General features: G+C 40.6%; 1 protein-coding gene across 6 annotated transcripts in view; it reads right to left on the reverse strand.

The window, feature by feature from the left end:
- The window catches only part of SMOC1 (SPARC related modular calcium binding 1), a 136,706-nt gene that overhangs the window by 83,812 nt on the left and 36,318 nt on the right, over nucleotides 1–16,576 (reverse strand). For all 6 annotated transcript variants that reach the window (XM_053257308.1, XM_053257300.1, XM_053257337.1 and 3 more), the window contains exons 4-5: nucleotides 4,778–4,877; nucleotides 3,464–3,511 (exon numbers count right to left, since the gene is read on the reverse strand). In XM_053257308.1, the coding sequence (XP_053113283.1) occupies nucleotides 3,464–3,511; nucleotides 4,778–4,877 (148 nt within the window). The remainder of the gene's footprint in view (nucleotides 1–3,463; nucleotides 3,512–4,777; nucleotides 4,878–16,576) is intronic.

Genomic DNA, 16,576 nt, shown 5'->3' on the forward strand with positions numbered 1-16,576 from the left:
CTGTGGCACTGATGAGGTATTATGGAAGACCAGGATGCTTCATTAGCGGCCTTCAGCAATTCTGCATTGTTTGGTCTCATGTCTCTCATCCTTCTCTTGGCAATGCCCCATAGATTCTCTATGGGGTCAGGTCAGGTGAGTTTGCTGGCCAATCAAGCACAGTACACTGTATACTTTATTTTGACAGCTGCTACTGCAGAAGCTACCAAAAAGGCTATTACTGGATCTCCTAAAACAGGGATTCTCAACGTCGGGTCCCCAGATGTTATTGGACTTCGAATCCCATAATCCCCAACCAAAGGCCACTGGGGCTGGTGATTATGGGAGTTGAAGTCCAATAACATCTGGGGGCCCGACGTTGAGAATCTCTGTCCTATAATAATTCTTACAAGGAATTGTAGCATGTGACATTTTTTGTGGAACTGAATACAACAGTCTCTTATATCTGAATAAAGGGAGGGAAACTAAACTACTTTGGAGAATTTCTATAATACCCCCCATACAAAATACTGGGCGGGGTGGGGGTCGGGACCAATGAAAAACCTTTTAATCTCTCTCTTCTAGGTAACATCAATTGAAATATTAGTGGCCAAAGTAAGCTTGCGGTAATAATAATAATAATGATTAAAAACAGAGGAAAAATAACAAAAACAGAAGGAATAGAACTGCCCAATGGAATCAACATCAAGAACCTGGAAGAGAAAGAACATTACAAATACTTGGGCATTCTCCAGGCTGATAACATCGCACACAATGAAGTTAAAAGAAAAACTGGAAGTGAATACATCAGGAGATTTAGAACAATCCTAAAGTCCAAACTCAATGGCGGGAACACCATACATGCCATAAACACTGGGGCTATACCTGTTATCAGATACACTGCAGGAATAATAGACTGGACCCAGGCAGAGCTAGAGACGCTAGATCGTAAGACCAGGAAAATCATGACCATCAGTCATGCTCTGCACCCCCGCAGTGATGTCGATAGGCTATACCTCCCTCGCAGCTCAGGTGGAAGAGGAATGCTGCAAGTCCATCAAACAGTAGAGGAGGAGAAAAGAGGCCTTAAAGAATATATAAAGGACAGTGAGGAAGATGCACTTCAAATGGTCAATAATGAGAAACTATTCAACACCAATGAAAGAAAGCAGGCCTACAAGAAAGAACAAGTCAAGAACCGAGCAGAAAGATGGAAAAATAAGCCACTGCATGGTCAATATTTGCACAATATAAGTGGAAAATCAGACATCACCAAGACCTGGCAATGGCTTAAGAATGGTTACTTGAAGAAAGAAACAGAGGGTTTAATACTGGCTGCACAAGAACAGGCACTAAGAACAAATGCAATAAGAGCAAAAGTAGAAAAGTCAACAACAAACAGCAAGTGCTGCCTTTGTAAAGAAGCAGATGAAACAATGGACCACCTAATCAGCTGTTGTAAAAAGATCGCACAGACTGACTACAAACAAAGGCATGACAAGGTAGCAGGGATGATACACTGGAACATCTGCAAAAAATACAAGCTACCTGTAGCCAAAAATTGGTGGGACCATACAATTGAAAAAGTTGTCAAAAATGAAGATGCAAAAATATTATGGGACTTCCGACTACAAACAGACAAACATCTGCCACACAATACACCAGATTTAAATGGTTTTTCTTTCTTCTCGACTACAGTTACAATAATCAACATAGCAATACCAGGGGATAGCAAAATAGAAGAAAAAGAAATAGAAAAAAATCACAAAATACAAAGATCTACAAATTGAAACTGAAAGGCTGTGGCAGAAAAAGACCAAAATAATCCCAGTGGTAATTGGCACCCTAGGTGCAATTCCAAAACAACTTGAAGAGCACCTCAACACCATAGGGGCCACAGAAATCACCATCAGCCAATTACAAAAAGCAACTTTACTGGGAACAGCCTATATTTTGCGACGATATCTATAATAACCAACACTATTGATGATAAAATTCAGCCATCCCAGGTCCTTGGGAAGGACTCGATGTCTGGATAAAACAAACCAGTCAATAACACCTGTCTGACTGTGTAAACAAGAAATATCATGTTAGCCACCCCATAACCAAAATTGTTCTCTGGGCAGCTCACAACATTAAAATACATCACACATCAAATCACAACACACACACACACACACGCAAAAAAAACAACCCCGCACAATTTAAAAACATGTTTTAAATCAATCTTACTATTTTAAAAACACTGAGTGAACAGAATGTTGGTTTAGACACCAGGTGAGCCTCACTGGGGAAGCTGTTCCATACACAGGATACGACCACCAAAAAGACTCTCTCCTTAGAAGCCACCTGCCTCACCTTGTTTGGTAGGGACACCCAGAGCAGGGCCTTCGAAGAGGATCTTATAGTCCAAGTCGGAACATATGGGACAAGGCTCTCTCAGATAACCTGGTCCCAAACCATTTAGGGCTTTAAAGGTTACAACCTTTAAAAGGTAATAAATACATGTAATGAATGAATGAATGAATGAATGAATGAATGAATGAATAAATAAATAAATAAATAAAATAATAAACCAGCACTTTGAATTGGGCACAGAAATGGACTGGTTTTAAATACCTTATACCAAGGGGACAATCTGGAGACTAAACTAGTGCCAGATCTCACTGCAGAAATATTCAGAACTGTTCTGCCAGTTGGTGCAGGTATTACTCATGGAAAATACAAGAATGTTTTAGGTTGTATACTTCAACTGTATTTTGGTCTGACCTTATTCCCTGTTGAATTCAAGGAAAATATTCAAAATACTTAAAGGTGATGTCATCAACCTGAGAAAGGAATAGGTTAGCATGTAGCATACAGCAACTTGAGAAAGGAATAGGTTAGCATGTAGCATACAGCAACTTTGAAAATCCCACACTTACAACAACTAGTCAGTCAATAGCTCACAAATAACAGCTCAACAAGATTATGGGCTTGGGCTCACAATGCAGGCCTTCCATCTTCTCCCTCTCTTGGGACTGAGGGTCACACATGTTACTTTAAATGTTTCATTTGGTTTTTCTGTGCTAGTTTTCTTGAGTGAATACAGCACACATGGTAAGCAAGTCCAGACTGAGACCACACAGTATGAAGGGGGCTTTAATTCCTCCTTTTCATATCCCAATCTGGATTGAGGGCTTTTGGGTATTCAGTTTACACCGGAGGGAAGTTCGAAGTGGTGCCAGTGGGTAAACAAAATCCTCAGAGTTAATGAAATTCAAGAGGATTATCCTGCATCTTCCATTAAGATTCTGTTTTTATCAGATGTAGCTATCTGCCTACGAAAGTAGCATTTATAAGCAGAACCTGATACTATGGTGTCCTTTGGATTATAACAATGCGTTGTAATGAGACGTTCTAACATGGCTTTAAGGAATATAACTAATCCCACCACCAAAAAATAAACCACCATGATCTTTTTAGTGCATAGAACTCCACTCACCTTTTCTTCCAGAGTTACCCTGTCCTAATGGCTTGTCTGTTACTGAACCTTAAGGAAAAGGGAACAAACAGATGTGTTGTTTTTGAGACTACATGGGCAAAGCTTCACAACCATCATCTCAACATGGTCACCCCAATTTATAGAGAAATGGCACATTTGCCTTAAATATCATGTCTTGAAAGAGAATCCAGATACACTCACTCCTTCTCAAACCCATTTCTGCTTCACCTCTTCTGTACTGTATCTGTTAGATCTAGTGGCTGACATCCTAACAAATTACACATGGAATGAGGGACTGTGGGATGTGACTGGAGCTTGTGCCCAGTTCTGCCAATGCGTCCATGGTTATGTGGGCAGACAAAACACCCCCACTCTACCCATGCCCCAGAAGAGAGGGAACATATTGCTGAGGGTCAGTGACATGTTTCCCCTCTTCTAGAGTGCAGGCAGATATAGGATGTTTGGCCCATTTGTACAACAGTGAATTTGTAGTGGGACTGGGCAAGTTGCACACAAGTCCCAGTTGCATCCCTGCAATCCCTCATTACAAAAGCACTCTGCTTTTGTGCCATCCAGTATGAGGTACATAAGTTTATTATCTATAAGAAAAGGCTACAGAAAAAGGGGGAAGATCAGATATCTCCTGGGAAAGCAATTGTGCTGGTACAATGAAGCAACATACACAGTCGGGTATCAGAATTTGGCATGGACATGTGGGAGGCACACAGACTTGAGGAGAAGGTGACTCATGTCTTTCTATCCAGGCTGCGCAAAATGTTAGGACAGGACATGGATTTCAGCTCCAAGTATTTATTTGCCAGCTTTTGGATTTTGGTTTCTAAGATTTCTCACCCACCCAGTGGAATTCTATGGTACCAAACACTTAGGACAGATAGAATTAACCAAGTATTTTGGAGTGGAATGCAAGACAAGATACCTTCAGGAGCTAGATCATTCAGTTTGTGCCAGATGGAGGCAGTTAATATGTTGTGAGTGATTTCTGATGTCTGGGATGGTCCAAGTCTATTCAACAGGGCTGTGCAGTCACATTGGTCCAACAGACATGTTGGATCCAATGTGCCATCTGTTGGACACTATCAAAATGAGTTCAGACATGACAGCAAGGAGCCTCGGCAGCCATAACCTCTGACTGAGCTCACAGTTGTCATGTCCAAACTCCACTGGAGTTTCAACATTCCTGTTTGACCCAACTTTGATTGGAAAGCAGTATATAAATAACCACCAAATTACTTGTTCCTTTGACTTCCCATTTCAACATCAAAACAAATACAACTTTTTCTCAGACCTCAGTACCTGAACATACAGGAGTCTTGTTCTGTACAGAAGAACCACTTATGGGTTTGCCATCTGGAGTGACACACCAGCAATATCCAGTGTATGTATGGCACTGCACCTGTTGGGGAAGGCAAAACTTGAGTACTTCTTTCCCAATATCCACCCATCTCTGTGCACACCTGTGCTCATCCAATAACAAACAGTGAGCGTGAAAGCCTTTATGCCATTAACAGGATGCATCACACAGTTAAAGAAGCAATATTTTCAGGAAGAAGAGAAATAAATGTCTTTGTGTGTTTTAATATAATGGTTAATTACCGCCCAGAGCCATTTGGATGGGGCGGTATATATATGTAATAAATAGTGTCTCCCCAGTCTAGCTAGTGTCTAAAATCAGAGTTGAGGCAGTTAGCAGATATAAAAACATAAGAACTGCCCTGTTAGATCAAGCCTATCTAGTCCAACATCCTGTTTCACACAGTGGTCCACCAGATGCCTCTGGGAAGCCCACAGGCAAGAACTTAGGTAAAGGGTAAATAGTGTACATTTCAATATAGGTTAAAGTTATGACAGCTGCCAGCATAGCTAACCCCCCTCCCACTAAGGGGAGGCCAAGGGCCCCCATGAACCTAACACTGCTGTACGTCTAGGGCTTTTCCAGCCAGCACTTAAGACACTGATATTCTAAGAAATCGCAGGTCAGTTGTCAGCAACTAGAATTGCCAGATGGCCACATATACTTCTGAATTTTCTATCCCACATTTCTATTCTGGGCAGATGAACACCAGAAACAAGTTTGTTTACAACACCACCACTTGGTTCTGTAGTTCAAGACCCTACCCCCAAAGAACCCCTAACAGGTTCTCTGTGCATTTGAGCAATGCTTTTTCTTCCCTGAACTGCTAACTAGGTATGTGCAAGTCTCTCACTCCACCAATCCCCAACCGTTTGCCATGAAGCAAATCCCTAACAAGCAGACAAGGCAATGTAGGGTAACCCATGAAAATAGTTTATTAGGAGGTGAAAGGAGTGGCATCCATAGCCAGCAAGCTAAGGAGGCCAGGCCCAGAGTATGCCTGCTGTCAGTCTCAAATAATAGGTCATAGTTCAGTGACTTCATTGATTGACTGACTGACTTTATTTAGCACATTTATTACCGCCTGTAACTAGATCTCAAGGTGGTTTACAATTGATTTTTTAAATCTACAAACATTAAAATCCAACAGTTAAAACAATACTTATTTATTTATTTTTATTTAATTTATATACTGCCTGACTCCAAAGGCTCTAGGCAGTACTTAAAACTAAAATCAGATTTCAAAACCAACTAAAAGCCTGACTGAATAGATTCTGTATGTCTTCAATGCTCTTCTGAAGGCCATCAGAGATGGTGCAGCTCTAACTTTGACAAGAAGTGCATTCCACAGCCCCAGGGCAACTATAGAAAATGCTTGCCACTGAGGCACCACCAGACAAGCCAGTGGTAACTGCAAGTGAACCTCCTCTGACTATCTTAGTTGGCAGCAAGATTCATGACAAAGAAGTGTTCTCTTAAATACCCTGGCTTTAAAGGCCATTAAGGGCTTTATAGGCAGTAACCAGCACTTTGCATTTTGTCCAAACATATCGGCAGCCAGTGTAGTTCTTTTAAAACAGGACTAATATGGTCTCTTTGGGTTACTCCGGAGAATTGGTTCTGCATTTTGCACCAATTGTAATTTCTGAACTATGTACTAAAGCAGTCCAATATACAGTGCATTGCAATAGTCAAGCCTGGAGGTTACCAGTACGTGCACCACTGTTTTAAGGACACTTTCTTCCAGAAAAGGACACAGTTGTGTATCAGCCAAACCTGATATAAAGCACTCCTGGCCACTGCCTCAACAGGAGAAGTCCCAAACCATGCACTTGTTCTTTCTGGGGGGAGTGTCACCCCATCCTTGTCTTGTCAGGCAGATCTATTCCAGCTTCTGAATTATGGCTTCTCAGAATGAGCACCTCTATCTTATTTGGATTCAGCTTTTTCTCCCTCATCCAGTCCATTACCACTTACAAACAGGCATTTAGGGAAGTTATGCCATTTCCTTGACTTGATTAATTGACTTGAGATTTGGTTTCTATTACCAATTTAAAGTTCTAACTGAGATGCAAGCCAATCCAAAATGCGAAGTTCTCTATTACCTAATACTGAAGATCAAGTAAAATATACCTAGATTTTCCTCCTCCTCACTTCATAGGAAACACACACAGCTCTTTTCTAAAACTAGTCAGATGACAACCTTATCAGTCTTCTCCCTGCTGGTATCCCTGCTGGAACTTAAACCAGTGGTGCTTGGATTTACCCAGTCATGGTATTGTTAAAACCCTTGATCAGTCATGAAGCAGTAGTAATATCTCAGCCTAATATACATCAAAGCAGGATCTGTATCCCCTGGATTAAATTAGAAAGAAATCTGAACATAGTAAGTTAATTAAGCTCCTATTATCAAATAGAATAGCCTACATACAATGGTTCCCAACCTGGGGGCCTCCAGATGTTGCTGAACTACAACTTTTTGGCTGTTTTGTGAACTTCAACCCCCATCAACCCCAGGCAACTACAATTTATTGTCGCTGGGGATGATGGAAGTTGTCGTTTAGCAACATCTGAAGGACCCCAACTTAGGAAACACTGGCCTATTCATCCAAGGGTAATAAGTTGCAATGTATCATTGCCTTTAATTTATCAGTTATCTTTATAAGCCTCATTTTAATTTCTTAACTCTATTTTTCATACACACCCCGAACTCCACAAGTGTTCAGAATAACCAAAATAATAATACAGTTTATCAAACAAAACCACAATCTCGCTTGAACCCCATCCACATTATCCCCATATTACAGATGGGAGACAAAGAGTGGCTTGCCTAAGGCTATCTAGCAAGTTTGTGGCCAAGCCCTGCCTAGAATCAGGGACACTAGTTTATATCTCAGGCTCTTCACCATTATGCTATGCAAGTTTTCTAGGCGCTACCTAAGTTTTTGTATTCTTTTGCATATAGCCAGCTAAATACAGGGGCTGATGTTCTGCACAGTACAATGAGAGACGTTGTGAACCATCTGCATTTCTGAAGGCATCTAAAGCAAACACCTGTGGTGCTGCACAAGAGCACTCTTGTGCTAATCCTTAAAATTGCACATATGTGATATTTCCATCATTTCCAACAGAAGTAACATTGTGCAAGTGCATTTGTGTCTTTTTTAGCTATTGGCACAGGAAACTACACTTGTGCAACACTGCAGACATTTGCTTTAAATGCCTGCAGTAGTGCTGGTAGGTCACAACAGCTCATGTTACACTGTGCAGAATGTCAGTCAGCCCTTTCATGCTATGGGAAGCTATATTACTTCTGAATTCTTTTCATCAAATTTGCATGAAAAACCAACTTCACTGCTCCCAACAACTGACAAAATAGCAGGAAAGATTTTCACAACAAAACTAGTCTGCCACCATTTCCCAAATTAATTAAAAAACCTATTACATCCCTCCCCCTCACACATCAATTACAGTGTGTGAAATAGAACAAAAGCCAACACTTCAACCACTGGGCCCTTAAATAAAATCCTGCACCCATAAAAATCATTAGAATATAAAAACATTAAAACTGTAGCCACTAGCAGGCTCCTCTGGGAGAATGGAGCCTTTGTTGGGGTCTGTTCAGTTCCTCAGTGAAGATGCCAAAATGAGGTTTCAAAGGACTATATAAACATTTTAACAAGCTGGCTGGATCATCTGTTATAACTTGACAGAGGCAAATCAAGGGGTGATTTGTTTCTACTCCATCTTCTAGAGAAGGGGAAACCCAGGAGCTGGTCTGGATTAATCATTTGCCTCTGTATGCCATCAACATGGGACCATGCTGTAATGATATCTGGGCATACCCTTTTCCCTCCCAGTTCCCTACAGTGCAAATTATGTTGGCTGTAGTCTTATTCAACAAGACAAGGAAGCAGGAGTCACAGTTACAGATTTCAATGGTAGAGAAATTAAAATATTGATAGCTTGGAGATTCTGAAGAATGGGATGGCTTGATTGGATTCCATTTAAAGCTGGAAGGTGACTTAATGGCATGTGGATTCACTCCAGGATTATCAAGCAGGGCTCCTATTAGGTTCTTAAGAACACACATAGATCAAGGATGTGCAATCCTATCCCAACTCCACCTCTAATGCAGTGCCCGCTTAGGGCTTCTACTGAGAAGGGAGTGCAGAAGATGTGATGCAGAAGTATGTGGAAACACAGTTCACTATAAGTCCCCCTCTTCTCTTCCTCAGCTTTTAGAAGACAGAATTTGTTTTTAGCTTTTGAGCACACAAGGCATCCCATCCAAAAGGCTCATACTGAATAATATAAAATACCAAGCTAAAATTCAGTTAAGATTACTAAACTTTAGTCCTCTGCTACTTTACCCATAGCTCCCTGACACAGACTTTGGCAATCCCCCAGAGGAAAAGAATTCCATGGCTATGGAGAGCCAGGGAGAGCTCTTTTCTATGTGCCCTAGCCATCTTGATTAATGAAGTCTTCAAAAAACTACTCTCCATTGCAACAGAGCATAAAAGAGGCAGCAAACATTTATGCATGTTGGAACTATGGGATTAGTCAGTCAATTGCCTTTGTCTGAATGGGGCTACCACTCTTTGAGGACAGCAGTAATAAAGGAGTATAATTACTATTTTAGGAAAGTGTTATAGTTGCTAGATGCCGAGCTGCAACATCCCTGAAAGTGCTGTTTTTCTGCAAAAAGACTTGATCGTTTAGAAGCACACTGACTCCTATTCATGCAGGGATTTTGATAAGGGATCACATCCAATAGCAGATAAGAAATGAAAAACAAACAGCTCTCCCAGCTCTTTCAACAAGGAGGTAGGGGACGATGGAAATAAAAACATTCATTTTGCATTCAGAAAAACATTTTCCACAAGAAGAAAAAACACTTTCGATCTTTGGGGGACACTGTGGTCAAAGAATTCTCAGCAGGATTACTGCACAAGATAGCAGGAGGGTCACATGGACACATACATGTACACACACACACACTCCAACCTGATTCAAAGTAGGTCACTGTGCATAACTCATGTCTAAAATAAATTTTGCTGTACTTTTTTTCTTTCTTAAACACACAATTGCCTGAAAACATAACATTTATATTAAATATTTGGTAAAGTCAGAATCATACCCTTATATACAACAGATGCTTCTGCTTTGGTTTAATTTGCCATTCCATACTACACGTAACATAACTAAATTAAGTTCCAACTTTAACAACTCCTCTTCAAAAAATAAAATAAAAAAGAACCAACGCCAAGAAGTTGATTTGGCATCACAGGATTTCTAATTATTTTAAACATCAAGTGATTAGAAATTATTAGCCTTTCAACATGCGATCTCTCTCTCATTTATTCCGTTAATTACTTTCTAAAAATGAAAAAACTTAGGTATAGAAATCATTATACAGGGTGTCGTTTCCCCAGTCCAAAAGCATATATAGTATATTTATATACGCACACACACATCAATTCAAAAATGGACATATGAAAGGTAAAAGTAAAGTGTGCTGTCCAGTCGATTTCAACTCCTGGCGCCCACAGAGCCCTGTAGTTTTCTTTGCTAGAATACAGGAGGGGTTTATCATTGCCTCCTCCCACATAGTGTGATAGGATGCCTTTCAGCATCTTCCTATATCACTGTTGCCCTATATAGGTGTTTCCATAGTCTGGCAAACATACCAGCGGGAATTCGAACCGGCAACCTTCCGCTTTTTAGTCAAGCATTTCCCCACTGTGCCACTTAAGGTGGCTATATATGAAAGGTACAGATTGTGAATTATAATGATGATGGTCAAGTGATGCAGTATTTGTTCAAATCCCATACACCTAAGCTAGAAAGAAACCATAGTTTAAGCCACCTCTAGCTTAACGGCATCCTAAAATGCTTATTTGGCAAGTTAATCTGTCCATAAATACGTAGTCCAAAGTTATCTTGCATCAATGTTTAAATATGAGGTGGACACTGGGCTTTCCAATGTGTTGCAATTTCCTTTTGGGGGAGTGGAGACAGAGGGGTAGGTCTTTGAGTCTATAGCAAGCTTGAGAGAGTTCACCCATGTCTAACTGCATATGGGAAAGGGAACTAAGACAATGCAACAACCAGGCAAAATTGATTGATCGATTAAGTGCTGTCAAGTCAGAGTTGACTCTTAGCGACCACATACATAGATTCCCTCCAGGATGATTTGTCTTCAACTTGGCCTTTAAGGTCTCTCAGTGGTGCATTCACTGCTGTCATAATCAAGTCCATCCACCTTGCTGCTGGTCATCTTCTTCTCTTTCCTTCAACTTTTCCCAAAGTTATGGATTTCTCAAGGGAGCTGGATCTTCACATAATGTGTTCGAAGCAGAGGCGTAACTAGGGAAAACGGCGCCCGGGGCAAGCACTGAAATTGTGCCCCCCCCCCGCCGCCGCACCCCCAACATACATCTGACTGACACACATGTTTCAGACAACTTTTATTTTAAAAATTTAAAAAATTACAAAAATTACCAAAAATTTCAAAATGCACTACATACTTAGGTTTTTCCCCACAACAACCCTGTGAAGTTGGCTTGTATCTCAAACATCAGAATTATGATGCAATGATGATACATATTACATTATACTTAGGTTTTTCCTCACAACAACCCTGTGAAGTTGGCTTGTATCGCAAACATCAGAATTATGATGCAATGATGATTATTATGATTATGATGCCCCTCCCTCACACCCTGATTCTGTTCCTGACTTTCCCTTGTGAGTGACTGTATTTTAACAAAACGAAAACCAAGGACTCCAAAGTAATCCAAGGGACTAGGGTGATAGTGCTAAAGACTAGAAAAGGTTTCAAATGGAGGGGGAAGCATTTATGCTTTGTTTTATGTTACGATTTCAAAGTTAGAAAAACTATAAAAGGGCCATTTTAGAGAAGATATGCACCTAAATACTTAGGTGTTGTATTCCACTCATCTGGTTCCCGTATTGCGCATCAAAAACATATTATTCAGAGCGCCCAATTATCAATCAATCTGATCAAATCATTTTATTTTTCACGGGGAGCTCTGTACATCCCTGTTGCAATAAAATTACTATTGGCCAAAGTGTATCCTCAGATAATGTATGGTGCACAATTGGGCCCATTTAGTAATTTTGCTCCGTTAGAAACACTGCAAACTAAGTTCATAAGAACTATATTACAGCTGCCATGTTGTGTCCCAAATACTGTTATTAGAAGGGAGGTGGATCTGGTTAGATTTGAATCACATTATTGGAGATCTATCATACTCTACTGGTTAAAATTGGTTTTCATGAAAGTCGGCTTAGTGCATTTAATTCTGGAAGACTCCTTTAAATCCAATTGGAAATTGGCAATTACAGAAAAACTTCTATTATATGGATTCTCTCATGATGATTTTATTAGATTAGGTTTCGATCAGGCCAGAAGAGAAATTGTGCAACGTATCCATGACGTGGAGTTGCAGATGGATCATGCAAAGTTATCGAGTAGCATTTACATAGGTAGCCAGTGCACCGAGCTCAAGCCTGCTACATATCTAAGTAGCATTTTAATTCCAAAATTTAGACGAGCTCTAACACTTGCCCGTGTAAATGCTCTCCCAACAGCTGTGCTCCATGGGAGATTCCAGGGTATACCATACACATCAAGATTATGCCCTTGTGGATCTGGTAACGTTGAAACAACTGCTCATGTTTTACTGCATTGTGAATATTACAGAGACATAAGACGCCAACAAATTGCCCCACTTTTGATAAATTTTCCGGGTCGTGGAGAGGATTTCTATTTAAACTATTTGCTCACTAATCCTAATCCGGATGTTATTCATATCGTGGCCAAATATTGTTATATAATATGCCAAATGTGTATAAATGTAGTCTGATTTTATATTATCATCTTATTATTGTTATTATCATTACTATTTTAATATTGTTGTACTGCTGGTCTACGACCGAAATAAAGTTTTACTACATATGCACTGCCTTAGTTGCAAATCCTGCTTTTTTGAGATTCCCTGCAATTGAATAAAGCGATAATATACACCTTTGCTATTTAAATTGGTTGGAGAGTATTTATGACAATAAAAAAATGAAATGGCATTTCAGATGCAACATTGGTTGCCTAAGACCACTCAGATTTAACTAATCTTCATCACATTGACAAAAAGAGCAATTAAAATTAAAATCCATGACTAAAACCAAACCACTTTGGGGTTGTTTTTAATGAAAGGTGGTATATAAATTTAACAATAAATGTTTAGAAGTATATACTTTCACCCCCTGCCCAACCTACAATTAATTCCAGCTTATTTTCAAAGGGCTTCAAGTTTTATTTACAAATTGCTTGGCAGCACAAATGTTTAAGTAATCGCTAATTGCTCCTAATGATAGTTTTACTTATTGTTAAATTTATATACCACCTTTCATTAAAACATTCTCTGTTCATCTGATTTTCAGTCTGGTTAATTAAATCGGTGGAGGTTTAGACTTTCCTGATGGGCTGAAACAGCTAATCCATTTTGATGATGACATATAATTAAATTAGCTTGCATTACATAGTGAAAAAGTCCAGGAAGGGAGAGATGGGGGGATGTGGAGCCCAAGGTTCCACATCCCCCCATCTCCCCCTCCCTGAACCTTTTCAGTTAAAACGTGGTTAGATTATAGGGGAGGAAGGACTTGAATGAGCAAAAAGGGGAACTGGTTTGGGCGTTCAGGAAGTTGTTCAGAAGAGGGAGTTGTTCAGGAAGTTTGCTCTGGTGCGTGTCCTCCTCTCGACGCATGCGCGACTGGTGGCGGGGCGGCGGGGCGCGCCAGGGAGTGAGAGTCAGAGACTTGGACTATGAAGACGCCGTGTCGCCCAGTGCTGGATGAGCAATGCCAATGGGCGGGGGGGGCGCCGGGACCGGGGGACTGCTCTGCAAAAAAATTTTTTTAAAAAAAATTCCGGCAAATCAGCGGGGGCACTTTTTGGCGCCCCCTGCCAAGTGGCGCCCAGGGCATGTGCCCCCCCTGCCCCCCTATAGTTACGCCTATGGTTCGAAGTATGATAGTTTGAGCCTGGTCGTTGGTGCCTCGAATGAAAGTTCTGGATTGATTTGTTCTATGATCCATTTGTTTGTTTTCCCGGCTGTCCATGGTATCCTCAAAAGTTTTCTCCAGCACCAAAGTTCAGAAGGATCGATGCTTTTTATATCTTGCTTCTTCAAAGTCCAGTTTGTGCATCCATAGAGTGTTATGGGAAAAACCATGGTCTGAACAATTCTAATCTTTGTAGACACATCACGGCATCTAAATATCCTTTCCAAGGCCTTCATTGCAACCCTACCAAGTGCTAGTCTGCAGCATATTTCTTGACTGCTGGATCCTTTATGGTTGACGGTCAATCCTAAAAGGCAGAAGCGATCCACCTCTTTAATGTCTTCATTGTCAATTCTGAGGTGGGTTGCTGTACCCATTGTCATTAGTTTAGTCATCTTTACATTTAGTCGTAGTCCCATTTTTTCACTGTGCTCTTTGACTTTCATTACTAGAGCTTGCAGATCATCCACATTCTCAGCTATCAGAGTGGTGTCATCAGAGAGTGCAGGTTATTGATGTTTCTTCCTCTAACTTTAAAGCCACGCTCATCTTCTTCCAATCCAGCTTCTCTCAGTATATGTTCAGCATATAAATTGAATAAAGAAGGAGAAAGTATACAGCCTTGTCTTACACCTTCACCGATCTGGAACCAGTCTGTTTCACCATGTTCCATGTGGACTGTGGCTTCCTGTCCTGTGTATAGGTTTCTCATGAGAACAATGAAGTGTTCTGGGACGCCCCTTTTCCTAAGGATATTCCACAGCTTTACATGGTCGACACAATCAAAAGCTTTTCCATAGATAAAGCACATATTGACTTCTTTTGGGTATTCTTTGGCTTTTTTAATTATCAAGCATGCATCAGCAATGATGTCTCTTGTTCCTCAGCCTTTTCTGAAACCAGTTGGAACATCCGGCATTTCCCTTTCCACATAGGGCTCCAATCTGTGTTGGATTATTCTGAGTATTATTTTGCTAGCATGTGAAATTAAGGATATTGTGCAATGGTTGGCACAATCTGTTAAGTCTCCTTTCTTTGGTATGGGTATGTAGACCGACCTCTTCCAATCTGTTGGCCACTATGTCGTTCTCCAGATTTGCTGGCATAGTTTGGTTAGAGCCTTGACTGTTTCTTCTTCTGTTGCCTGCCATATTTCTGTAGCTATGCCATCAATTCCTGTAGCCTTCCGACTTGGTAATGACCAGAGTGCTGATCTAACTTAATCTTCATGTACTAGAGGTTCTTGCAAGTAGGGAACATCTTCTAAAATATCTTGGATGTTGACATCCCTGCTGTACAGATTTTCAGTATACTCCTTCCATCTCTGTTTGATCTGCTCTAAATCAGTTACTATCTGTACTTTGACATCTCTTAACATACCAGTTCGAGGTTGGAACCTCCCTCTGAGTTCAGAGATCTTTTGGAAAACTTGCCTTGTTTTTCTGTGTCTATTTCCAGCCTCAGGGTCTTTACAGATGTCATTGTAGTACTGCTCCTTGTGTCTTCTAACAGCTTTCTTAAATTCCCTATTAAGTTTCGTCCTGAGGTCTTTATCTTTCTTGACTTTGGCTTCTCTCTTCTTCTTGGCAATTTCCACCATCTGTTCTAACATCCATTTTGCTTTCTTCTGTTTCTTGGTCTTTGGCAGGCTCTTTTCACATTCATCCTTAACAACTTCTTTGATTTCATTCCACAGCTCCTCTGGTTCCCTATAAATGAGGTTCAGAACTTCAAAGTGGTTCCTGATGTTCTCCTTGAAAATGGTGGGTACATTCTCAAGATCATATCGTGGAAGCTGGGTAGCTTTGTTTTTCCACTTTAGCTTGACTTGGAACTTGCACATGAGCAGTTTGTGATCGGTTCCACAATCGGCCCCTGGCCTTGTCTTTGCTGTTATGACTGAGCTCTTCCACCTCCTTGCACCAATAATGTAATCAATTTGATTTCTGTGTACTCCATCTGGTGATGCCCATGTGTATAGGCGCCACTTTGGTTGTTTGAAGAATGTGTTAGTAATGAAGTGATCATTGGCTTGGCAGAAACTAATAAGTCATTCTCCTGCTTCGTTTCTGTTTCCAGGCCATATAGGCCAACTGTGTTTTCCTCCTTACCTTTTCCAACGTTGGCATTCCAATCTCCAACCACCAACATCCCATCTTGCTTGCATGTTCTGTCAGTTTCAGACTGAACTCGAGCATAAAACTCATCAACTTCCTCTTCTTCTGCATCAGTTGTTGGGGCATAGACTTGAAGAACTGTCATGTTAAAAGGGTTGTCCGTGAAATCTAATCGATATTAGTTGGTCACTGACCACATTGTACCCAAATACTGTCATTTCTATATCCTTCCTGACTATGAAAGCAACACCGTTCGTTCTTTGGTTTTTGTGTCCTGAGTAGTAAATGGTATGATTTTCTGACTGAAAGTGTCCCATTCCAGTCCATTTTAATTCACTGATGCCCAAGATGTCAATATGTACAGTAGTTGATTCATTTCATCTTTCACTGTGTCGAGCTTTCCCATATACATGCTTCTTACATTCCACGTTCCCATTGTAATTCTGTCTTTGCAGCTTTGGATTTTCTTTTCCCACATGGCAACATCAGCTGCCTGATGTCCAAAAAGCTTTAGTCTAACTGTGTCATAAA

This window comes from Hemicordylus capensis, chromosome 1, assembly GCF_027244095.1.
Source record: "Hemicordylus capensis ecotype Gifberg chromosome 1, rHemCap1.1.pri, whole genome shotgun sequence".
Classification (NCBI taxonomy): domain Eukaryota; kingdom Metazoa; phylum Chordata; class Lepidosauria; order Squamata; family Cordylidae; genus Hemicordylus; species Hemicordylus capensis.